We start from the raw sequence: 27,002 nt of genomic DNA, 5'->3' as shown, positions 1-27,002 counted from the left end.
CTTCCATGCAATGATGGGAAAAGCTTGTTCCGAGTTCGGTTTGATTCCTGAGGAGCAGAAGAAAGACTGTTTCCTTTTTGACCATATGCGTCAAAGGAGGAAATCGGTATTTGCCATCCCAATTCTGGACCACGTGTGGCAAGAAGGTCTCAAGACGATGCGCCATCCGTTCTCGGAGCCGGCTATAAAGGGGCGGATTGAGAAAAAGTTTAAAGCTCCGGAGTCCACTCCAAAATGTCTAACATCACAACCTCTGTCTGACTCGGTGGTGTCGGCGGCAGCGGCTAGGAAGGCCAGGGTACAGCAAAAATGTTCAACTCCACCAGAAAGCGAGGCTAGGAGGCAAGACGCCTTTGGAAAAAAGGTGCTCTCGGTCGGTGCGACGACGGTAAGAGCAGCCAATTCCTTAGCGATTGTGTCACGATATGATAGAGAGATGTGGCACAAACTAGCCCCTATCCTAGAACACCTGCCAGACGAACACCGGAAAGCAGCCATGTTACTTGTGCGGGATGGCGAAGAGGCCTCGAACCACGCAATTAATATTGCAGTTGACCTAGCAGTCTGGCTTCAAACAAATCAACCATGGCGTAGTACTTCGTCGACAAGCGTGGCTCAAATGTACTACTTTCCGTCCTGAAGTCCAGTAAAAAGTCCTTGACATGCCATGTGAAGGGGAACACCTGTTTGGCGAAAAGGTTGATGAAGCGTTGAAGGGGATGAAAGAAGACACGGATACTGCTAGGTCCCTCGGCGCCCTCCAAACGGGTAGAAACTTTCGTTCTTTTCGCCCCTTTAGGGGTGCTTCTGGAAACTCCCGCTTTGGAGCCTCGAGGGACCGTGGATTTAACAGGCCCTCGTACTCTTCACAAGGGTTCAGACGAGCGTCCCAGTCGGCACGTAGAAGCAGAGACTATCAAGCTTCCAGGCGGCGAGGCTCGGGTCCCTCGTCTACGAAGAACAAGCAAACCAGCAACCAATGACGGCCTTCGGAACGTCCTGGGGGGACGAGTCTCATCACTTCGACCAATGGAAATGCATCACCACAGATCGATGGGTTCTAGACACGATTCGCATGGGTCATGCGCTACAACTCAAAGACAAGCCTCCACGTCTCCCGCCTGTATTTTCGACCCAGCCCCACCTCCGAATCCTACGACAAGAGGCGGCGCTTATGTTGCGAAAAGGAGCGGTAGAGAGAGTTCCTGTGACACAGGAAGGACACAGAGTTTATTCCCGGTTCTTTGTTGTCAAGAAGCCAAATGGAAAATGGAGGCCCATTCTCGACCTGAGGGTACTCAACAAATGGCTAAAGAGCTTAAAATTCAAAATGCTAAAGCTCCAGGAGGTTATCAGGTCGGTGCAACCCATGGATTATCTGTCGTCACTAGACCTTCAGGACGCCTATTTTCACATCCCAATACGCCCACGACACAGGAGATATTTAAGGTTCGTCGTCGGGAGAAAGCATTTTCAGTTCAAGGTCCTCCCATTCGGGCTCAAGTCCTCCCCCAGGACGTTCACCAAGTGCTTGGCCCCTATAGCGGCCCATTTAAGGAAGGATGGTCACCATGTCTATCCATATCTGGACGACTGGCTGGTCAGAGGTTCGTCCAGGGAACAAACACGAAACAGTCTGAGGGCCACAATATCCCTCTTACAGGACCTGGGCTTCGCAATAAACTTCAACAAGTCCTCCGTAGAGCCTTCGAGGACCTTGGTCTTTCTAGGAGCGGAGTTTCATACACACACAAGCCTGGTGAGACCATCCAGCGAAAGAATTCAGAAACTTCAAAGCAAGGCGTCGGAATGGAGATGCGGTACCAAGGTGTCGGTGCGCACATACATGTCCCTGCTAGGGACCATGTCGTCCTGCATTCCGTTGATAAGCAACTGCCGTCTGTTTATGAGGCCTTGCCAGGAATTTCTAGCGGACCGTTGGGCGCAGAGCCGAGGTCGCTGGTCCGACAGACTGGTCGTCGACGAACAACTAGTACAAGCACTCTGCTGGTGGAGAGTGTCTACTCATCTAACGAAAGGAATGCCTCTACTGGAACCGGAGTTCCAAAAGACGGTGGTGACGGATGCATCGCTGAGCGGATGGGGAGCTCATCTGGATACGTTACAGGTACAAGGTCAGTGGTCGTTGCAGGAGTCCTCCCTGCATATCAACCTGCTAGAACTGAGAGCAGTGCGATGGGCTCTGAAATCTTTTCTTCCTCAACCGAGGGACTCGGTGGTGCGTGTCATGACGGACAACACCACTACGATGTTCTACTTGAGGAAACAAGGAGGGACACGTTCCAGGTCCCTATCGACGGAGGCACAGAAAATCTGGCATTGGGCCCTACAACACAACATCCAAATCTTGGCGTTCCACCTGCCAGGCGTGAGAAACGTGGAAGCCGATGCCCTCAGCAGAGAAATGAACGAAGTTCACGAATGGGTGCTGAACGACCAACAACTACAGCAAGTATTCAAGAAATGGGGACATCCTTCCATAGATCTGTTCGCGACGAAGAACAACAGGAAATGCCATCAGTACGCAAGCAGATGGCCTCAGCAGGGCTCACTGGGGGATGCGTTCTCCTTCCCATGGTCGAACAAATTCCTGTACGCATTCCCTCCATTTCCCCTTGTCCAGAGGACGTTGCAATGGATCCTCAGGTACCCATGTCGGGTAATTCTGGTGGCCCCGTACTGGGCCAGACAGGCGTGGTTTTCAGACCTGCTACACTTAGCGGTGGCGGAACCGATGAGACTCCAGAAGACCCCCGACCTTCTGTCTCGACAGGAGGGTGTCGTTTGGCATCACGACCCGGACAGCCTCAAGTTGACGGCCTGGCTCCTGACTTCGCCGAATTCGGTCGGCTAACGATTCCGGAGGACTGTCGGCGTATCCTGCAAGCGGCAAGAGCGCCTTCCACAAACGCCTCATACACGTACAAATGGAGAAGTTTCTGTCAGTGGTGTGAGGATCAACCAGGTTTGGCCCCGCAATCGATTAAGCCGGAACAGCTCCTTCCATACTTGCTGTTCTTAGCTCAAAAGGGCCTATCGGTATCGTCAATAAAAGTACACCTGGCCGCCATTTCCAGGTTTACTCGTCGACGGCATTCGGCACCATTGTTCAGCGACCGCCTGATTAAGCACTTCCTTAAAGGCCTCTTTCGGAGTTTCCCTCCAGAGAAGAAATTTCCGCCGGAGTGGAGCCTCAATCTGGTCCTAACGTCTCTTATGAAGCCTCCTTTTGAGCCAATGTCATCATCGTCTCTAAAGTTTGTCGTGGAAATTGGCCTTCCTGGTGGCCATCACTTCAGCCCGACGTATTTCAGAAGTTCAGGCTCTAATGGTAGACCCACCATACTTACGATTTTTCAAGAACAAGGTATCCCTTGCCACTAACCCACAGTTCATACCGAAAGCTCCTTCGGTGTTCCATAAACACTCCTCTATAGTGTTGCCTACGTTTTTTCCGGAGCCATGCTCGGTAGCGGAGCGCACGTTACACACATTGGATGTAAAAAGGGCTCTCAAATTTTATCTTCATCGTACGCAACCATTCAGAGAAACGAGACAACTGTTCGTGGCCTATGGTTTGGGTGCTAAAGGAAAAGCCATTTCAAAGCAAGGACTGTCAAGATGGGTGTCATCTACCATTTCGTACTGCCATTCCAGGGCAGGGAAGCCTCTTCTACGACGGCCAAGAGCTCATTCAACTAGAGCAGCGGCATCGTCGACGGCACTGTGGGCCGGAGTCCCTCTGGGGGACATCTGCATGGCGGCTACCTGGGCGGCTACACACACCTTTACCCGCCATTACTGCCTGTCGCAGCAACATGCCGAAGATACCCGGATGGGACAGGCGGTGCTCCGACACCTATTCCAATAAGGTAAGGCCCTACTGAGGGGTTGCATCCTGTGGAATTTATGACTGTATGTGGTTCGTTTTCCTATGTTAACGATTACTAATGTATACATGATCATAGGGAACGGGCTTTGCGAAGAAAGTATATGGGTTTGCATGCACGCCTCCTCTCTTGGGGGTGTACTGCTATGTAATCTATTCTAAGCATGTGAATCCATGAAAGATCCAATGCTGGAGAAGGGAATAGTTTCTTACCTGTAACTCCATTTCTCCAGCTTTGGTATCTTTCATGGATTCACATGCGCCCACCTGCCTCCCCTGAACATGCAAACCGGTTTCCCCACTACTTTGGGGGCCGAAATCTGAGGGAGCGCGGGGGCGGGTCCTGTATTTATATCATGACGTCCTGACGGTGCGGGCACGCATGATACAAAACGAGGTGGATAGGACGCATAAGCGTCGAAAGTTTTCCTACGGGAAAGGGTCTATATAATGTACCGGGGATTCCCAGCCTGACGACGGGGAATATTCTAAGCATGTGATTCCATGAAAGATATCAATGCTGGAGAAATGGAGTTACAGGTAAGAAACTATTCCCTTATCACCCTTTTGCTTTATACAAGCTACCCTGAAAGTGCGATAGCCGCAAACTACAATATTCCACCTGGTTTCCCCAGTTGTCTGACTGCTACGCCATCCACTCTGTTTACTCTTATTCTTTCTTTCCTCTTACATAATGAATACACAATGCAGACTAGATGTTTATGCAAAGTAGTAATCAGTACTTCCATCATGTCTGTACATCTACAGATCTACTGCAATACCATACTCTGAAGTTGGCCTCCTGGCTTGCTTTGCTCTACTATTGATTGCATTATATATTCGCACCTGCGGGAGAGAGCTGGCCAATCTTAAATCTGCGAGTAGCTGGCAGCTTTTCATGCCTGCCTGCAGCACTGCTTGCCTAACCAGTCCTGGCAAGCGGTGCCTCAGGCTGAAGCTCCACTGGTGTGCCACATCTCAAACCCCCATCCCATGCTGCCCACCTCCTGGCTCACCTTCCGTTCCTGCACAAAGCCAGATTACCTTAGCAATAACAGTAAAAAAATGTCTGCACCACAGATGGTGGCTCAGAGTGCTAGTAGCAATAAATATTGCTTTCATAGGCATGCAGGCCTGGAATGCTGCACTTTGTCCTACCTGGCTTGGGCTAGAGGGCAGTTAGCGGCCGTGGTGTCCACTGAAAGTGGTATTTAACACCATCATGAAAACAGTTGATATTAATGATGGGCAAAGCCTGCCACAACACCATACTACATACTTAGTCACAGGCTATGAATTTCCTTAACATTTTTGTGTTTGATTCATGAAACCTCTCCTTGCACAGCAAATGATGGGTCAAGCATTCAATATGCCAAGGCTTTCAACTTAGTCTACTCTCCCTTCAGGCCTGGATGGCAGCCAACTGGCTTTGCCTCAATGGGGACAAAACAAAACTCCTTGAAGGACCCCAAGAAACACTATGAAAGCTCAACCGTCAATACTCCTCTACTACAATCAACACACCAATCGTGGTCTCTCCCTCGAAGACCCTAGGAGTTTACCTAGACGCCACCCTCTCCATGTCAAGGCAAGTTAACGCTGTTGCCTCAGCAGCAGCATACTCCACTAAGCTGCTCAACGCGGCCAAACCATTCCTGACCACCGAAAACTGCCTCTCCGTTGCCAGAGCGATAATAGCCTCAAGACTGGACTACTGTAACGTCCTTTTCGCTAGCACCTCAGCAAAAAACATACGTAAACATCAAATAATCCAGAATAACGCTATTTGAGCAGCACTTGGTATCCCCAAAATAGAACACATCTCTGCAGTAAGAAGGGAAGGACATTGTCTCCCTATCAAAGAACGTGTTCTATTTAAAACACTCGCCATCTCCTACAAGTGCATCACTACCACTGCCCCACCCTACCTCTCCCAGAAAGTTATCAGATCAGGCTCCTCCAGACCCACCAGTATGCCTTACTCGCACAATTCATAGGCCTCAGGGTCATAATGCGCTAGAGAAGGTGGTGCTAGCTCGCCTTCATTGCTGCCAGACAATGGAACTCCCTTCCAATCACCCTTGGAGCTGAACTCTCCCACCTGGCTGTTCACAAAGCCCTCAAAACATGATTGTTTACCCAACTAATTCACACCAGATCCACTTTCGCAATGCTTCATCATGTGACTTTATGTGCCCTGTAACTAAGATATTGTACGTACTCTGTAACAGCGCTGCGATGCCCAGGAGCTGTTGTGCGCTATACAAATAATAAATAAATAAATGGGGCACTGCCCTGTGCAACAGGCACATCTGCATAGCCTTGCACTGAAAACTGTTTTCATAGTTATCACATCTATTTGTGTCCATGCAGCTAACTTTTAAATTTAACAGATACTCCTTTCATTAATGTCTTACTTCAGCGGTAAACAAATATGCTGTATTGCTCATTTTATGTCTTGGATACAAATAACTTCTGGTGACATGAAAAATAATAGTACATCATTGCTACTCAAACGGGTGTGTTTGTTGATCAAGAAAACTTTAATTAGTGAACTCTGCTAATCAGTTTTTGAAAACGAATTTATGCCTTGCGAGGGTCGGAATTGAATGGGGAATGAGGAGGGATGCTGGGGTAACAGTAATAAGGAATTCTGTTGAGGAGAGATACAAGGGTAAGGATAATGGTTTGAAGAGGATGTGGTGATAACAGGTTAAGAGTAATGATCCTTTTTTGCTAAGCTTAGTATGTTTGTACATGACATTCCATGTTACTAGTGTGTTTGCCAATTCATGTGCTTCTACTTGCTCCTTACATAACACCCTACGAGTGTTCTGCTTCTTCGTTGCCCATTTAAGTTCATGTTGATGCAGGAGACCCCAATATTATTTGCATCTTCCCCTTTGATTTTTCTAGGATCTGACCTATTTTTGTGCTCAGAGGGACTTCTACTGAAGCCCCACCTCACCCACTACCCTCTGCAACTCTTCTTAACAATGTTATCATTGTGTAGTTCCCATGGTTGCTAAGAATGGTACTTTTTAAGTACCCTGTTGGGGTCCCCAGGTTGATCGGAATCTCCCTACATAGGTGCTGTGCAGTAAGCTAGTGGCAGCTGTAATTTAGTTTTGGCTCTTCACCGAGTTGCAGCAAACGGCACTTTATTGGTAGCCCAATGTAGCTTTATGGTAATCCATGGGATACTAATGCTTTTTTTCTTGACGTCCTGCTCTGGGCTATTCCTTTTTTGGGGTGAACCATGAGGCAGGCCTAAAATGGCCCTTGTGATCACATGGGTGCACTCTGAGCCTAGCCCGTGTTGGTTTAGACTGGCTTAGACTGTGTATTGGCCTGTCTAGAAAGTCAAGGGACAAAGGTTTGTGGGTGGATCTGAGTGTTTGGCAGTTTTTTTTTGGGCCAGCCTGATTAGCTGACAACCAAAGCCTTTGTGTTTATGCCTTTTGTGTGAAAGTAGGGCTGGCGTGGGCCAGCTCATGAGTGCATGGGGATATCTGACTGTAAACTTCAAAAAGCTGTTGATAATATTGATTTGGAGGAAAGTCTGAATGCTGACACATTGCGGAAGAAGCATAAAGTGGGTTGTGGTGGTCAGGTGAGTCAAGTTTATGGTTTGATTGTAGGAAAATGTGAAGGCAATGATGTGTTAAGAGAGGAGTGGAGTGGGAGGATAGGGACTGATATTGATGTGGATCATTGGTTGCGAATGTGTGCAAATACGAGGTTGTGCTCCTTGAGTTTGGTGGAAAGGTCCGGACAGATTAAAACAATCAATAGGGCCTACTGGACTACTGAAAGGCTATTCAGTCGAGGTATGATTGATAGCTCTGATTGATGGTCATGTGTTCATGATACCGTTACTTTTGAACGTATGATTTGGACATGCACCAGAGTAAAAGGTTTTTGGTTTGAATTTGGTAGAATTTGTGATGCAATATTAGATGAAAAAATAGCCTTTGATTTTAAAACTTTAATACTTGGTTGTGACTTTCTTTTGGAAGATCTTTCAATGAGTCAGAAGAAATGGATCGAGGTGCGATGGTGGGTAAAAGGATTATCTTGAGAAGTTGGAAGACGACAAACCGAGTCCTAATTAAAGTGTGGATTGATGAAATGCATGATGGAAAGGTTATTTTTCGGAGAAATGGGAAGCGTTCTTTATTTGAGAAGATTTGGGGGAAATTCCTCACGATGTACTGATTACTAATTGGTGTTTGATGTGAACCCTGTTTGTGGGTAGGGAGGGGGGGTTTGTAAATATGTACAGGTTGCGCAATATGATTTGTTGTTTAGGAATTTGTTTCTTCTGTATGCCTATAATTGTACATACTGAAATCTTAAAATAAAGTTTAAAAAAAAAATCTCTACCTGGGATTTTGTAGGTTTTGCCTGCTGGAGGATTTTGCCATGAAGTTTTGCTGATGGATTTGTAGGCTCAGGCATGGCTGTGCTGGCTTTAACTTGTGAACTTGTGTCCTGTACCTTGGCTCCAGTTTTACCACCTCAAGTATAACAGCCCCCTGGCAGCAGTGGAGCTAAGGGCCTTAAAACTCCATCAGAAACATACATGGAGTCAGTTTTATCTATTGGCGGCTGGATGTCCTTCCAAGTCTGTCCTTCGTCCTCCCCTGGTCCACATCACTGGATGGTCTTGATGTTCGTGCTGGGACATTTCTACTCTATGCCTGTGTTATCCTGTTTGTTGTAGCACTTTGCAGTCCGGACCCTCTGGCATCCAGATGGATGGGCAGTCTTTGGGGCCTCCACTGTTGTCCCTGTCGCAGAACTGCTTTTAGCTGGCTGCTCTCTCAACCCGTCTGGATCCACCTGGTCAAGTTCTTCTGTCTTCCTTGAGACTTCTCTGCCTTTGCTTTCACTCCTGGCTGATGGGTCACCATACTAGGAGGGTGATAGTTGTTCTTTCAGGTCTTTATTGGTCAGGGATGCAAATTCCTGGGTGACCGGATCTAACGACTTGTAAAAGATTTGTATTTGCCAAGTTGTTTGGCTGTTCCTGAGGCCTCCGAGCTGGTGTAGTGAGTACTGTACTTGCTTCTGGGTCCTAGACTGGATGATTATTATTCAGATTTACTGTCATTCGTCCCGTGTCCATGGGAGTGGGTTTCTGCAGGCTCCCATCTACCGTGGTTTGCGGTTGGCTTGCATTGGCCAAATCCTGCTTTGCTTTTCTTTCTTCCTGGAGCTCCTGGTTCCCGAACCTGGAACTGACACTCTTCAAAAGGATCTCCTCTGGTGTCCCCCTGGGGTTGATGCTGACTTCTCTTCACCTGTGGGGTAAAACATTTGCAAGAGAATAATGCATTTTTTTCAACTTATCACATTTGATATTGTGTATGGATTCTTACCAACTTTGGCGTGCTTAATCAGATCTGTCTGATTCAGAACTTATACAATTTGGTGAAGAGCCATCCTTTGGTTCAAACGTTATATGGGAAAGTATTTTTCCTATATTATTATTATTATTACCCTACAAGTGGAAGAAACATGGGTAGCCGATTGCAGTGTTTTAGTTTAGGTGGGCCCTGCACCCTTTCCAGTGACAACTCCAACCCCCCCTTTCTATTCACACCAGTCACCCACGACCTCGTACTCGACACAATCTCCAAACTAAAAGCATCCAACTGCAAAGGAGACACTGTCCCGGCCAAATTAGTCAAAGCCTGACCCCTCTCATCACTAAATTTGTCAATGCCTCATTCAACTCCAATACAGTTCCGACCTGCATTAAAGAAGCCTGGGTTACCCCGCTTCTAAAAAAAAACAAATCTAGACCCCACCATTCCAACTAATTATCGCCCCATAACCACGGTCCCATTTTTACTCAAAATCATCGACAAACTAGCCTACAACCGAATTCAAACCCATTTAGAATCCAATCAGCTCCTCGGCACCAGACAATCAGGTTTCAGGCCTAACCACAGCACTGAAACAGCTCTCTTGGACCTCAAAATCCAGATGGATGCCATCAGAGATTCAGGGAAACTTTGCATTCTTCTACTGTTGGACCTCTCAGCCGCGTTGGCCCTGGTGGACCACAACAAACTCTGCAACTCACTTGCCCGCGAGTTTTAACTTCTCCAGGGCAGCCACTGCTTGGGTGAAATCCTTCTTAACCGACCGCACCTCCAGAGTGTCCATAGGCAAAGAAGCAGCCAACCCCTTCCCAGTCCCCATAGGAGTACCCCAAGGCTCTTGCCTTTCTCCCACGCTGTACAATGCATATACCAAGCTCCTGTTCTCAGCACTTGACGAAATGGGTGTCATATACACAAATTTTGCGGATGACACCCAGATCCTTATACCACTGACAGGCAACTATGACCAGGACACACTAACAATCAATAAAATCTACGTCATCATACAAAACTGGATGGCATTAAACAGCCTATGTCTTAACGATGAGAAGACAGAAGTCCTCATCGTAGGCTCTCCAGCCAAAATAGCAACCCTTCAGCCAGAATATTCAATCATCAATATCGACGGTACCAATATTCCAGTGTCAAAGCAAGTAAAAACACTGGGCGTGTACATCGATGCCAGCCTGACCATGACTAAACAGATCAATGTACTTTCCTCCTCCACGGCCTACACCTCTAAATTAATTGCGCTCAGCTGACAATTTCTGACCCCAGCAAATTGCCTCACCCTAGCCAGAGCACTGGTCCTATCGAAATTGGATTACTGTAATGTATTACTACTGGGCACCTCTAACACCAACCTAGCCAAAATGCAACTTTTGCAAAATAAAGTCCTGAGGGCCGCTCAAGGCATAAAAAAATCAGACCATATATCCAAGATTAGGAAAAATGCCCACTGGCTCCCCATCAAAGCCCGAATTATCTTCAAAACATTATGCATCACCCACAAATGCCTTACCAAAAAAGGACCTATCTACCTCAATAACACTCTGCATCCCAAATCCAACATGAGGCTACTTAGATCCAATGACAAACTCCTCCTGGACACCCCCCCCCCCCCCCGATTCAAAAACACAAGAGCAGGGGGCAGCAGCTTCACCACTTTAGCCCCTAAACACTGGAACACCCTACCCATCCAAATCAAAAAAGCATCTTCCTTCACGATCTTTAAGAAACAGTTAAAAACCTGGTTATTCAACCAATATTAGCACCCAAAGATAGGACCCCGTCCATCTTATACTGCTGTGAATATTTAGGCTATTGTATAATGTTGTGAATTTTCTGTAATTTATATCATGTAATGGAACGAATGTAATGTTGGAATTTTACTAATTGCTAAGCTGTCTTTTAACCACGCCGTGACACCTGATGGTCTGGGCGTGTAACAAATAATAAAAAAAATTTAAAAAAAAGTGGGGAGATGGTGTTGACCTAGGGGTTAGTGTCACGATCCATGCCCCCTAGCCCCCTGACCACCTCAAGTATAACAGCCCCCTGGCAGCAGTGGAGCTAAGGGCCTTAAAACTCCATCAGAAACATACATGGAGTCAGTCCTGGCGCCTTTGGCGCCAGGCTCATTATCAGCAATAAAGTAATACCAGTTTTGGACCTTAATCCAACAAGGAGGCCTATTACACAGCTCAGTTCTTTAGAACCAAGCCATGCGGTCTAGTGTTTTGGGTGTGGCTTGGCCTGGAAATTACTTGGCCTGGAACTACTTGGCCTGGGCTATTTAAACCACACCCAAACAGCAGAACACGCTTCACGTTATTCTGCACTCCTGCAGCGTAACGCTCACCTCGTCCAGCTCCTGCTCATCTGCTTCTCTGACGGCCTGATCCTGAAGCCTTAGATCCGGATTCCATTAATAAACTGAAAGAACAAGAACAGCATTAGCGAGCAAGAACACTTACCTGTGAAGTAACCAGCCTTGAATCCATCCTGCGCTTCCCTCACCCATCTCCGGAGTTCGCCGCAACCTGCAAAGGTAAAGAAACAAGGGCAGCATTAATAACAATTCTTACCTGGGCAAGCAGCGAGTCCTGGCAGCACCCTGCGCTTCTCTTACCTCGCCCATCTCCGGGTTTCACTGCAACCTGCAAGGGAGAAGGAACAAGGTCAGCATTAACAAAGCACTTATATGGTCAAGCAGCGCTTCGATCGCTTATCACTCCGGAACATCACTGCAACCTGTACAAAGAAGAGAAGAGCACAGAGGTTAGCAATTCACACCAATAAACAGCATATCGCTCCGCGCATCAATAATTCACTGTGGTCTTCGACATCGGCGCGGCAACTCCGAGATCGCAACCATCCCTGTGAAAACAAGAGACCTGTTGGGGAACAGCGTAGTGGAGCAAGACGCCGACAAGACAGAGAAAACGGAGGGAAAGAAAGAGACAGAATAAAGACAGAAAAGACATTATAACTCAACTGGAAGACAGCAAGCAGAGTCTGAGTCACAGCTGGTCTGGACCCGACATAAGGAGACACGGACCAGTGAAGCAACTAGGTCCACAGAACGCCCGCACCAACCACACGCCCCTGCACAGAGACTCAGGACAGAGTTCAACGCACAAAAACCTAAGATGAGCAGTAACCTCAAAGGAGGGGATTTGGACCAGAGGGAGGTGGGAGTCCACCCATCACAGAACTAGTATCTTAGCCCTCCGTTCTCCTGTTATAGGCGCTACCCAACTTCTGGCACATAACCAAGCAGAGAGGGGTCTGGGATAGGCTTAGACCTCCATCCAGTATCGTGTGGCGCCCCCGTGGATACCAGCTGAGCGTAACAGTTAGGGAGGAGCCATTCCTTGAAGAAGAGAATCTAGAGCTCCTTCTTGAACTGTAGCAGCAAGGGGCACAGAATTCTGACGGTGTCGACTGGGAAGGGCCTGTCTTCTGGTTCTTTCCTTCTTGCAACAGTGGTGTTCCAAGCTTGCACATGTCCTGGCTTCTGGTGGATTGTAGGCCTTACGAGATGAGATTGGACAGCAGACCTTAAACTGTTTTCTGGGATGAATGGTTTGATTTTCCAGAGGAGGGAAAGTTGGAACCATGTTGAACACAGGGACTTGGTGCAGATGGTGAACTGGGGTATTGCTGGCACAGTTTTGTAAATTCCTACCAAGACTTCATACAACCCTACATCTGAGGCAGTACATAAACTTCACTCTTAGTTTAAAGCTGTAACACCCGAGAATGAGGTAGCATGGACAGAGCAGCCAGGCTTTTCTTAGAGGGAGAGAGGGCTGTAGCTTGGTACAAAGAAATTGCAGCATACATATAGTCCAAAGAAACAATGACACACTATGTATTGTAAACAATAAATGGTTTATTTAAATACAAGTAAGCCACAATGAATCTTGGGTAAATGAGTGTGATCACATTATATATAAACACAATTAAAAGAACCAACTCAATACTAAGTGCTACAACCCAAAGTATTACCTTATTAAGAATAGCAGTCAACATTTCAAGGTTAGGTAGACCTATAACACAATCAATGCAATCAGCTATTCTTGCGGAGTAAAACCAGCTGACATATCCTTTCCAAATACAGTACATATCATTTCTGAATACAGTCATTAATTGAAGGGCAGAAGACTTGTCAGTTGCAGGCTCTCCATCTCTCCTGGCCTCTCTCACTGTGGGCACTCTACAGGCCAGGTCGCCCTCTTCCTCTCTGAGGGGGCTGACCTCTCCTCCTTGCTCCTTGCCTCTACCTCCCAACTTCTCCTCCTCAGAGACTTGAACATCCACCTGGATGCTACCAGCCCCTCTTCAGGACTCTTTCGCAGCCTTTGCGGTTCCCTCTAGCCCAACTCGCTCTGCAAGGCACACCCTGGATGTTCTGATCTCCTCAGACCTCCCCTTCTCTAACCCGTTCACCACTCCTCTCTTGGAGTGATCACTTTCTCCTTTCTTCCCACTTCTCTTCCCCACAGGTCAAGATGACTCAAGCACTGCCACCTACCTTCTCGGTCATCCAACCCATGAAGCGTTTGTCAGTTGAGGCTTTTCCCGCTACTTTCTCTCCTCTATCTGGACCTTTGGCTGACTTGCACCCTGACACAGCCCTCTCTAACCTCCATCTCTCTATCTGTAACACTCTGGATGTCCTTTCACCTGTCATGACGATCCGCTTGAAGCCCAAATCCAAGTGCAACTCTTGGTACGATTCTGAGCTCGTCGCCCTTAAACACAAGTGTAGGGCGGCGGAGAGGAAGTGGAGGGCCTTGGGCGCTACCCCTGACAAACTGGCCTGCCGCCTGCTCCAAAGGCAGTACAGACTCTGTCCTGAGAGCCTACATCCAAGCCCGCATCTCTCTGGCATCTAACAACTCGCCTGAACCTTGTTAAAATCTGCAAGCCCTGAGGTGGAAAGGGCTGTGGAAGCAAAGCTGTTTGCTGTGGCGAGTGGAAGAGAGACATTCTATCTATCCTCCTCTTAATAACCTGAGAAAACCAGAGAAGCCCGTGGAAGAGGGGAGAGGTGCGTGTGCCTTTAACAGTTGGGTTGTCAGCTGACCTCCCAGCTGACTACTTGAGGCCGCCTCCGTGACCCTTGCGGCGTGAAGCCCTGAGGTGGAAAGGGCTGTGGAAGCAAAGCTGTTTGGCGAGCGGCGAATAATGGCGTCTACCCAGTCCCCTGTGCTAAGGACCCGGGCACAGAGGCGGCGTGATGGTGCGGTAGCTTCTGATGAGATAATGGCTACTCGACGACCTTCACGCCCACAGAAAGTAAGTTGCTATCACTCATGCACCTCTGAAACTGTTGAGCACAACGAAGGTCTTATTCAAGCACATGAGGCACAGGCCCCCGAAAACGCAGCAATCAACAGATCTAATCTACCCCCTCTCTGTGACAATGTGTTCGACACTGCATGTTTCACGCATGATGTTATTACAGGTCGCGAAATTACTCACGGGTGGCGCGGGGCGGCAAATGAATCCCGCGCGCTGGACGTCGGTGAGCCCCTGCATGTGATCACGGGGTCTGGAGGTTGCAGGGTTCTTGGAGCCCCGCCGACTCGAGGCGGCGTTAGCGCCAGTGGCGAACCGTCTGGACACTGCTGTGGCGGTTCTCTCATCCCGGCACCTGACGCGGGGTGTGTTTGCTTGGCCGCCGCTCCCGGGAGCGATAACGCTGTGGGGGCGAGACTCGGAGCGCGTGAGTCCTTGAACTCGCGCGGCCGAGGCAGCCTAGACTCCGTCACGGCGTGAGGCCTCGGAGAAGATGGAGCAGTTCCCTCTAGCAGTGAGCTCGCTGCAGAGCAGGATAATGATCAAGCGAAGGAACCGAATTCTGCCGAAAATCAGACCGCTGGGCCACGGCCGGCCACTTATTCTCTTCCTATCTTACCCTGCGACGATGTGGGGCTCATTCTAAATGACTCTAGTACAATGATCACTGCGAGTTCTCCAGTGAGTGTAACCACGAGACTGACCACAGTGGGTTCGCATGAAGAAATCGTATATATGAATGCGAATGACTTTAGCAATCAACATAGCATTTTTAACTCAAGTTTGCACGACTGTGATCGCAACTGCGTTCTTAACTTGGAGCACGGTACAAGGGGCGAGCCAGAGGCACCCAATTCAATGCTCGCAAGAAGAGACTCCCTTGGGGTAGTGAACAACGTTCTTCAGAATTTATCGCTCTTGAACAAAATGTGCGCCAGTAAGGCATCTAAAGAGCCGAACCTTTCAGCCGAAATGAAAGCAAAATCTGCAGTGAAACGCAATAACAGCCAGCTGTTGGGGGCAACCTCTGACATATGGCCTGACTTGTGTCACAAACGGTTAAAATCAACCGATCAATCCTTAAAGGCCGACTCGAGGCACGAGACATCTGAATTACATTTGACTTCCCAAAAAAGACTTGCCACCTCTAAATGGAAGTCCTATGGAGCCATCGATGAATCTGATGGCAACGAATATTCTTCACATAACGATTCTATGGATTCTTCATCAATGGAACGCCCATTTCCGAAAATCCGTCGTGACAAGGAGCCACATGTGACTAGACCTGCTGAGTCTCAACCCAATTCATCTTGTACAACTCTGCCGACGATGTCTTCTTCAACGGAAATACAAGCCCTTTTCATGGCCTCTTTGTCGATTTCATTGGCCCCGTTTATGAAACTGTACGAAAATATACATGAAGCCACTAAGGACTTAACAACTGTGGTCGCAATGATGAGTTCCAAATTAACGCAGATAGAAAAAACTTGCGACCGCTCGTATGCCGAGCAACATGAGTGCCTTAAAAGACTGGAAGGAGCGTTTGTCTTGTTAAACGAGTGCAAGAAAACCGACTCCTCTGACAAAAGACTGTTCGCCGAAGTGGCGCAAGAGACCCTTGCCCTATTTAAACATGACATCAAAAATGTAGGTAGGCGGTTGTCTGAAGAGTGCCCATGTGGCAAGTTCACTAGCATGAAAGATAAACCTCAGGTTGACCAAGACCTTACTAGGGCATCAAAACAACAGCATTCATCAATTGATGCTGCTCCAAACCAAGATCCTCTTCGCTCTCAGTCGTCACAATCGACGCATAACTCCTCAGTGGAAGTGGATCTTGTTTTGGCACCTGTAAAGGCCCTTGGAGCCCCTCACGACACAGGGCTCATGATTGTTTCACCTACTTCAATCACTGGGCCTTGCTCATCGGTTATTCCGTTTGTACCAAACAGTGTCAATCTGTCATTTAACACAGCATTTGAGCAAGCCAGATGCGCTGACAATAAGGCTTCCGTTGACCCCCAAACGGCTTCTCCTTCGGCATTGGTTCTGCAACTGAAGCAACTGCAGAAGTTGCGATTATCCCCGCAAATGTAGGTTTACCCAAGGTCTTTTCCGTTTTTACAGGATCCTCTAATGGTACAGGGAATCTGGCGACTTCGTCTTTAAACTCAAAACTCGCTGTAACCAGTAAGAAACCGAAGAACCAAAAGACAAAGAAAAATGTCTCAAATGGATCTCAAAAATTCTTACGCAACATAAAAATGGTACAGGCCGTTTCTATTGACTCGGTCAAAACTTTAACGGCTCAAGCTCCAGCTACGAGTAACGCCATAATATCACAAAAAAGTGCTCATTCGATTTCGGCCAAACAATCTCAATTAAAGAATACTAAGCCGTCTGAGGACGACACAACTGAAATCCTGGACTTCTCAACTTACGATGACCCAGAATTTGTAGAGTTAGAACCTGTCTCACCCACAAGCTTCGATGTGCCCGTAATCACTGTGCCATTACCTAAAGTTGATCCGATTCAATGTTTGGAGAAACCTGTACCATCATTGGACAAAGTTGCTTCTAATACTGTAATAACAAATCAGCCTTGTACTAACGAGGTTACTGGTAACAATTCTACATTCAAACACAAGTCCTACGAAAGACACTGTGAACTGATTGAAGCTTGTGATAATTCGAACTCTATGCGTCTGCCAACAGTCAGTCCTGTGTTTATGACCATGGCCGATAAGCGGAATCTTTGCATAGCTCAGGCTCAAATCAGCAGACCAGGGGGACCCTTAGCATTGTCATGCCCTTCGATCAAAACAGATAAAAATAAGGAGCCCGTAAGGACTCTGCTGGAATGTGTTGAGGACGATCACCTTGGAACCAATCGAAGAAGATTAAAAGAATTGGTGATTGATAGACGTCCTCAAACTTCACACGATAAGGTTCTAAAATCAGCGCTGAATAAAGTCCGCATATATAAGCTGGCAATCGAGAGCCTGGAACCAATCGAGAATCTGATCTTGAATCGAAGAACGGTTCTTCAGTTACTTCATCTCGTACCAAGCCTACGTGCAATTTCCTCGAACGACATAAAAGTCGTGGAGTTTCCAGCTGAAGGCACGAATGACAAGGTGTTGCTTCACTTTACATCGAACCTTCTGATTAACTCAATATTAGAAGAAAACGTAGCATTGTTTTCATTAGGCTTCGATGTCTACAATCTGAATGACTCTGATGTACCACCACAATACTCCAGTGGAGTGCTTAATAATGGAAAGGATGCACCTTCGATTGCTGTTGCAGTACCAACGCTGTCGAAAGATGTGCCAATAAGGACTCTGGAAGGGTCATTTCACTTGACAAACACCCGTATCCAAAGCTTCAACCAATCACCGTGCCGGCCAAGGACTCCTCAATTGCCATCTAGCGAGGTTACTGCTAAATGCGATGGCTCCAATGCTCAAATAAGAATTACAATTAAAAGAAAGGATTCTTTCAACGAAACTCTCAATGAGTGTCAGCATTTCATAACACCTGCAGCTGAAAATCAAGAATGGAATTGGCTTGCTGGGGCGTTAAATGTCAAAAAGAGCCAATAACGCCAGGACTCTAAAGCACCTACGGTTTGGTCTGTTGCCTCCTGGAACACTCGAGGGTTTTTTCACCTGTTTAACAAACCTTGGCTAGAAAATCTTCAAATTGTGTGTCTACAGGAAACATGGCTAAGTGAATTACCACTCATAGCGGACTTCGAGTCTGTAATAAATCCGGCCATAAAAGCTAAGTTGGGTCGCCCTATGTCAGGGCTTTTAACGATGGTCAGAAGGAATTCTGGCTGGCGCGTCACAAATTCCGTTAATCACTCTCCATATATTCAGGAAACCACCATTGAAAATTTAGGGAGACGGGACTTGCAGAAGGACATGATTATAACATTGAACGTATATTGGAACCACCTACGTGCCGGTAAAATGGAGTTCATTGACCAAATAACCGGCGTTATTGATCATCTGATGGAACATTCAGACGCTCCAAAGATTCTTCTGTGCGGCGACTTAAACATCGATCTATGTAAGGATCCACAGTTAGCCCAAAACTCACTGGCACAGGCTTGGATAACGGAAATGAAGCTACGTAACTTTCAGATGCTGAATGGCAACACTCGCGGCGACTTACCATCTAGGCAAACATGGCACCGTATGGACTCATCCTCAACAATCGACTATATGTTCGCATCCGAAGCTTTATATCCGAGGATTCAATCGTTTAGGATTTGTGAAAAAGATCATAGCGACCACAACATGTTGCTCATGGAATTTGTATCAATCAGCACCATTCAAAGAACAAAATGGACTCATAAGCTCGAGGTTGAATCTAACAGGGTTCGCTTAAGACTAGAGGACAGCGAAGTTAAGGGGGTGATGCTCCAGTATTGTCATCTGAGTGCTGACCTTGAATATGAACATCTTTTGACACAATTCAAAACGGTAAAAGTGGGTTCTAAAAACCCCAACATGGTCCGTGCCCACCACTTTGATATTGAGATATTGACGCAAAAACGAATGATGCGCACAGCCATAAGGAGAGCTAAGGCTCTCGACAGGGTCTCTCGTAAACTAGAAATAAAGGCAGCAAAGCAAAAATACAAAAATTGGTTGAAAATGCACAAATACACACAAGTGCAAAACGACGCAGAACAGATGTTAAATACTCTAAAAAACAAAAACACGAGTGATTTTTGGAGACTCATTAACAACTTTCAGGCTCCTCAATTGGCACTACAGTCCAGCATGGTTTCAGAAGAAACCTGGATTAATAATTTTGAAACCTTATATAAAGATAAAATCCCTGAGATTACCACCTTGGGATTGACCGCGAATCCATGGAATTTGACGTTTCCAAGAGAAGAGATAGTGTCTATTATTAACAAAGCAAAAAAATCAAGAGCTCCTGGACCGGATGGGCTCTCCAATTTCACGATCAAACAACAGCCTGAGCTATGGGCGTCCATATGCGTAACCCTATTTGATAGGATTTGTAAATCCCAAAAAACTCCGAAATCCTGGAAATCTGCGGTTATTGTCCCAATATTTAAGAAAGGAGACAGATCTTGCCCAAAGAATTATCGTCCTGTGGCTTTACTTGACAGTTTGGGGAAAATCTATGCCACAATGTTACAACACAAACTGGTGAAATGGGCAAATGAGTCTAATCACGTAGATAAAAGACAATCAGGTTTCGTAAAGCAAGTGGGCTGCTCTCTAAATTTGTTAATCCTAAATTTGATGAAAATGGAAGCATTAAAATCTAAATCTAAGGTCTACTTGGCCTTTATCGACTTCTCTTGTGCCTTCGACACCATTGACAGGTCCCTCTTGTGGTCAAAACTGCAAAGTTGGGGATGTCCAGTCGACTTAATGGCAGCAATCCGCGAATTGCACTCTGAAACCTCCATAAAAATCCGGTTGGATCAATCTGGAAACGTAACAACCCCAATTAAAACCTATAAAGGGGTAAAGCAAGGTTGTCCCTTAGCAGCTGCAATATTCAGTCTATTTATCTCCGATATTGGATTGGCAATCAATGCCGTAAGATCTTTTCCGCCGAAGATTGGAAAGACCTGCTTAAGTTGGCTGTTATATGCCGACGATCTTGTTCTTATGGATCTAACTCCCGTAGGCTTGCAGAGGAAACTGAACGCAGTTGCCCAATATGTTGCATTAAACCACTTGGTAATAAACACAAAGAAGTGTGAAATTATGGTGTTAAAAAATCTTAACAGCGGAAGACAAAACAAGAAAAGTCAACCAAGATGGTATTTGGGTAGTGACACCATTCAGACATCTCTGAATGTAAAATATCTTGGAATGTTACTAAATTCATCAGTCAACGATGGCCCATGGATGACTGAAAATAAAAGGAAATGCAAACAATTGGCCAGTCAAGCAGTCATCATACAGAACAAATATGGGAAATTTTCACTAAAACCGGTCCTTGCCTTTTACCATCAGAAGGTAATCCCAGTGTTACTATATGGCGCGGAAAACGCTTGGGTTGCAGTTATGACACATGGTCTTCGCTGGAGCATTGCTTTTGGTCGAAGGTACTGGCGTTGCCTAGGGGTATTGCAACAGCTTGTGTGAGGTACGAACTTTCGCTTATCTCGTTACACGCAAGGGTTTGCTGGGCCCTAATAAGCTTATTTCGAAAATCACGCCAGCGTGAGCACATTCCACAATTTGACATCTTTCACGACCAATCATCGGCAAATAACAGCATGTTATCATTATGGTTGAAAAGATGCGAAGATATTTTAAGTATTCACGGAATCAGCATGGATCAGCTGCATAACGACCCGAACGCTGCTAAATTAAAAATCTGGCGTGCGGACTGGGAACAAACTTGTACTCAACACACTACAGCTTCCATGATGAAGGACGCCCCGCTCGAGACAAGGCCTTTTAACATCTTACAACGTTACATTGAATTATTTCCAGGCCCACAGGCACGAAGAGCGTTCATGCTGATGCGACTGAATGCATTTAAAACTAGTGAACGTCTGGTGTCTTGGCGTGCAAATAAAGTTGCATCCTTGAAGTGTAGAATATGCACTAAAGACAAGGAAACCCTAAAGCACTTGGTGCTATTTTGCACTAAACTTCGCTCTGAAAGGACAATTCATCTGGGGCCTTGGGGAGCAAATTACCCCTCCCATTGTGCGGATGATTGGTGGGCCTCTATGTTTCAAGGATGTGACAGGAAGCTGATATTACCATTAACCCGTTTTCTGATGTTAATTGAAAATCGACTGAACTCACTGTCGGTTGACGTTCAAGGATGACAATGGCTTGTATAGTTGTCTGCGAGCTTGGGAGGGGTATTGCTAAGCGATTGCTAAGGGATTGTTAAGGGATTGTTAACGGACATTTCTCTCTTGATGAAGTCCAGTGTTGTTTGTTTGTAAACATTTTAAAGGTTTGTAATAAACCGATAAAAATAAAAAAAAATAATAAAATCTGCAAGGAGCTGGCCAATCCTGCTGCAGTCTCTACCTCTCCTGTTCCCGCCTTGGCCTCTCCTTTCACTACTAAACCTCAGGACATCCTGTCCACCCTCTCTTCCTCCTCTACTACTGCTGGCCCATCTGGGGACATCTCTCCTCCTTTCTCCTGTTCACCCCAGACGATGTTTCTAGACAAATCCGATCTATGAAAGTCTCATCAAAGCAGGTTCTCCCCTGCTCATCCAAAACAATCAAGGACCACATTGACACCCTTGCTTCAGTATTGGCCGATTTCTGCAATCACTCTTTTGCCACTCGAACTTTCCCCTTCCCCATAAGCACTCTCTTATGCACCCCCTTGAAAAGAAGCCTTCGGCCGAGCCTTCCTCTCCGGCTGACTATCACCCTATCTCATCACTCCTTTCCTGGGCAAACTCTTGGAAACTGGCCATCTCCCAGCTTAGTCTACATACTGAATCTGTTGGTTTCCTCCAAGTTCACCAGTCTGAATTCAGAGCTGCCAGAAGCCCGCTAAATGCTCTCCTGAACACCCGCGAAGACTTGGTCTCCAATCTTGACTCTAATCTCCTTTCCGTCCTCATTCTCCTTGATCTATCCTCTGCTTTTGACGCAGTCAACCATGCCATCCTGCTCAATCGTCTCTGGGACAACCTTGGTATTACTGATCAGGCCCTGGCCTGGTTCACCTCCTTCCTCACCTACTGACCCTCTTGGGTCCAACTGGGGTCTTTCCTCTCATCTATCTCTCACTACTTGTGGTGTTCCACCGGGTTCTAACCTCTCTCCCTGGCTCTTCAACCACTACCTGGCACCTCTTGGCCACCGCACCGCTACTTTCCGTTCCAATTTTCAATGTTATGCGGATGACACTCGGCTCTCTTTCAGGCTCCCCTCAGCCACCTCTGCTTCTTCTCTCATACCAGACTGGCTGCAATTCAGGAATGGTTAGCCGCCAATAATCTCTGCCTTTTCGCCAGAAAGACTGAGATCCTCCTCATTGGGACACATGCTTGCTCCATTCCTTGCTGGCTGCCCACTCTGGGCCCTCTTCCTGCTCCTTCCTGTGAGGCCAAGAACCTTGGTGTCATCTACGACTCCACCCTCGCCTCCTCCCCTCGTATCTCTGACGTCTCTAAGAAGTCAAAACTATCAGCTGCACCTCCTCAGAGGTATTCTTTCTTTTCTCACTTCCCTCAGAAGCTCACTGTCTCCAGAGCTGTGGTCCTCTCTAGGCTTGACTATTGCAACAGCCTCTTTCTAAATCTTCTGCCTCTGCTCTTCGACCGTTGCAACTTATCCAGAACAGGACAGCAAGAGCTGTCCTTGGCCGCAAACACCCAGGGATTGTCTATCTCCAGCTGTGAAATCTCTTCACTGGCTCCCCGTGGGTGCAAAGATCCCTCTGCATTGTCCACAAGGCTTTCTGGGGCCTGTAACCGCTCTGCCTCCAACTTTCTCTTCCGAAACACCTTCCTTCTTGAGCTCTCTGCTCATCCACCTCCGACTCTGAGGGTCAGGCGCTTCTCCAAGCTGAGATTTGGGGGCAGATCCATCTCCTCGGCTGGGACCTCCCTCTGGAACAGCCTCTCTCAAACTTGAGCAGAACCACCTCCGGTTCCAGAAGCAACTCAAGACCTTCCTATTCGCTTCTGCTTTCTCTCTTCCTCTCCCCTGCTGATGCACCTGACTGCTCCGCGCACTGGTCACCCTCTGAACTCAGGTCCATGTGCCCTTGCACTGCCTCCGGCCTCCCCACGCTTAAGGGTCTGTATCTGTAACCCTACAGTCCCTTCTCTTTGCACTGATCAGCCATCCACTGACTGCAGTTGTGAGTTAACTGCACTTCTCCTCCACCCTGGCACTTCTCCCCTTCCCTCTTACCCGCACTTGCTCAATCTGAATGACACAAGGCCTATAAGATCATTATTTGTCCTCCCTTGTTGACACCCCCAACCCCCCACCACCTCTTGTCTCGTTGCGCCTAGAAACACTTGTGTAAAGGCGCATTACAAATGCCACATCACATCATATCATGCAGTGACGCTCGGTTAAGAAATTGCATAGTGAACCAACACTGTTACCAGGATACATTTCTGAATAGTGGAACACAAATTTGTGGAACAGTATGAACCTATAACTGCATTTATGATAACCTTCGGTTATACCAGGTGAGTAAAACCTAATGTTGTAATGCATGATTACAGTTGCTTTTTAGATCAGTGAAATACAGATTAAGGCAAGCATCACCCTAGTGGTCTAGAGGCCAACTTTGGCAGGGTCAGAATAGGCACAGAATACTGAACCGTGGAGTTCCTGAGGAAGGCTCTTCAAAACAAGTAAGCACTGTACTTCAGAGTTGCAGAAAGGGTCCAGCGACTTCAAAGAAGACAACCGAGAGGGATTCCAGCATTGGGCCTGGTTGAACTGGTGAGGGAACTCCCAATCACATGTATCGCCCCCAAAGCTTCACAGGAATCGCACAATGCCCAAGGTAATACCCAAGCCAACACAGTACCTCAGCTTGGAGGAGTTTGCAGTGGGGCGTCATCGGGGATCTGCAGCAGAAACCCAGTCCTTGAATTCCTTGTCGTGGTGATTGAAGAAAGGACACCAGAATGTAATTTGCATCAGGGATCAACTGGGAAGGCTCCAGGCAAGAGGTTCTTCGAGGCTAGTCGCGCCTCTGTGGTTTTGGCGACAGGAGAGGACTGAATATCGCTAGTCGGATTCTCATCACTTATCTGGTCCAGCACTCTGGTGAGGGGACTTCAAGGATTCAAATCAAGTCTCTGGAGGTCCAGCAGGATGCCACAAGTTCCTGCGAAATTCAAAAGACTGTGCACAATGGCTCGAGGTCCCAGGGTATTGCAGCCCAGCAAGGTCGCAGCACGCCATGGGATGGCTCCCAATGCAGGTCTTATTGAGACTAGTGGAGCTCACAAGCCTCTGGCGATAGGAGTCGTTGCGTTTGTGACCCCCATGTCGATTGAAATTGCTACATCCATCTTTACTTCATCTTCCTCTTTGGTTTCAGATCCAATGGTCGACTTGTCAGCAGCTTCCAGGTTCAGAGTATTTTATTATGCCAACTATATAACCCATTGCAAATGCGCAACCTGTATGTTAATATGTATCCTTAACCTGTAATTTAGCTATGCAACCTACTTGTAATTGTATACATTTCTATGTTGATATGTATCTTATGTAAATGCTACAATTCTATGTAGCTGTGTAACCTACTCCTATGTAAGAAATGCACCCAGATGCTTCTGGGGTTGGTGCGCTCTACAAATAAACAAATACAAACGGGAACTACAGCACAATTTCTGCAATATCCCCCTGCATTTTACAGAAAGTGGTGGTCTGGATGTCCAATCGGGACAGTCAGCCCCCCACTGGGAGTTGATTCCTTTCAAGCAAAGTGGAAAACAAAGGGCTGCAGAGTTTTGGACTCCTCCTCGCTTCCTGCCTTCTCAGACTCTCGTGTGTGTGTGGGGAGGATTGGTCCCCCTGCACTTGGGCGATCGGAAACCAATTCTCATCATTGTGCCGTTGAGAGGAACAGGTTGCCACTGCATTGATCGCCATAAGGATTAGTCCGTATGGCCTGAGAAATGCTTTGAGCTGGCCAAGTGTCTGAAAAATCACTTTACTTGTCAGGAAGAAACAAAGCAATTCAGTCAGGAAATATATGATGGGGTCTCAAAGAATGATGCTTTACAAGCAGCAAAAAGGGAAAAACATTTGCTTCTTGAATTATTAACAATAACTACTGCTGCTGCAAGTCCAGTGAGCAAAGTGCAACACAGTGTGTGCAGTTGGAGAAAAATAAATGCAACTCATGAGTTTTATAGATGTGGTAATTGGGACAATTCCCATCTCCCCTCACCTCTGAATAGATTTGGATGCTCTTTTATTGCCCCAGATTCCACTAATTATTCGTTTTGCTTTTTTTCCCTTCCCTTTGTCACAGGTCGTGAGCAGGCTGAAATGACTGGGCAACGGTTGGCGAGTTTGGGATTGAAATATGATCAGATAATCCACTCGTCCATGACTAGAGCAACAGAGACGACAGAAATAATTAGCAAGTACCTTCCAGGTAAATACCTGCAGTTAAAATGTAGATGATGGTGCAAGTCTTATCCATTGTTCTTTCTTGTTCGGTCTCACTTCTCTAGTACTCTTTCCATTGCTCTCGTACCGTCTTTCACTTGCTATAATCCCTCCATGAAAACGGTGGTTGATAACGGAGCTTTGAACACCTTCCTCGTTTTGTTAATCTATTCTCAGGTTTCTGCTATTTAATTTTCAAAGAGACATTATATGAAGGAGTTTGCACCTTATCTTGCTGCATTAAATGTGACCTGCAAAAGAAGTGAGCAGTCCTATGCACAGGCAGGCTGTTCTTGGTCACCTCACAAACCTAAATGACCTATTGTGAGGTGAGTTATTACTGTTCGACCAGTCATATGTCTGCACTATCGTTCCATTTTTAGTCTGGCCCCTTGGTCTGTCCATTGGTTTAATATTGAATGACCCATAGGTGCTCCATGGTCATGCACTGTAATGTCCTATTTCTGTTTTGAGAGAATTATGAAGTTAGATGGCCTGTTCACATCGTCTTTTTCTTTCCTTTCTTACCACAATTGGAAATCCATTGTGTATCTAGAAGTGATGGAAGATATTGAGGCACTGCGTTGCATGATATGTTAAGCATGGTCTCTTGTGCTGATGACTTTTCCAACACTTTTGGGAGGCTGGATTTGATTTGTGAATTGTATCTGTTCTCAATTCTTGTTTTAAAAAACAAAAATCACAATTCCCCGTTCCAGGCGTCAAAAGAACCAGTACAGATCTGCTGAGGGAGGGAGCACCTATTCCACCAGACCCCCCTATCTCGCATTGGAAGCCAGATGCAGTGGTAAAATCAGTATTTGCACACTCTGTACTGTTGTAGTGTATCAGTTTTGTCTGCTTTTTGTTCTCTTTTTCCCTTTCCTTTTTTTGTGGCGATTTTCACTTTTTTGGGCTATTGCACACGATGTAGCAAATGTCCCATCACACTGTTCTTCCATAGTCCAGTTGCTGCTACGCCATATTCATTGAATGTGTGCCACACTAAGTTTACCTTGGTATGTTTGTCTAAAACTTGCGATTACATCCTGTGTCCTGGTTTGTGTATGTTGCTTTTAGATGCATTGGAGCTAGGTGAGTGTTGCCCCTGTGTGCTGCGGCTGGTTTTCGCCTTCTGTTGCCTTTTTTGTGGATTGTACTTGGGCCTGAGGCCCCGTGCAGACCCCTCTGCCACCCCGCGCCTGCCTCCTAAGTCTCCTTCATTCCCGCCCGCCTCCCGTCCCGC

The 27,002-nt window shown here is 46.8% G+C and overlaps 1 protein-coding gene across 4 annotated transcripts in view; it reads left to right on the top strand.

Annotated features, from left to right (window-relative positions):
• The window catches only part of PGAM5 (PGAM family member 5, mitochondrial serine/threonine protein phosphatase), a 164,158-nt gene that overhangs the window by 59,180 nt on the left and 77,976 nt on the right, over nucleotides 1-27,002 (top strand). For all 4 annotated transcript variants that reach the window (XM_069620015.1, XM_069620014.1, XM_069620013.1 and 1 more), the window contains 2 exons: nucleotides 25,617-25,742; nucleotides 26,476-26,564. In XM_069620015.1, the coding sequence (XP_069476116.1) occupies nucleotides 25,617-25,742; nucleotides 26,476-26,564 (215 nt within the window). The remainder of the gene's footprint in view (nucleotides 1-25,616; nucleotides 25,743-26,475; nucleotides 26,565-27,002) is intronic.

Source organism: Ambystoma mexicanum, chromosome 10 (genome assembly GCF_040938575.1).
Source record: "Ambystoma mexicanum isolate Mex_15411 chromosome 10, UKY_AmexF1_1, whole genome shotgun sequence".
Taxonomy (NCBI): Eukaryota; Metazoa; Chordata; class Amphibia; order Caudata; family Ambystomatidae; genus Ambystoma; species Ambystoma mexicanum.
The sequence above is the reverse complement of the archived record's forward strand: the minus strand, read 5'-3'. Positions and strand labels throughout refer to the sequence as shown.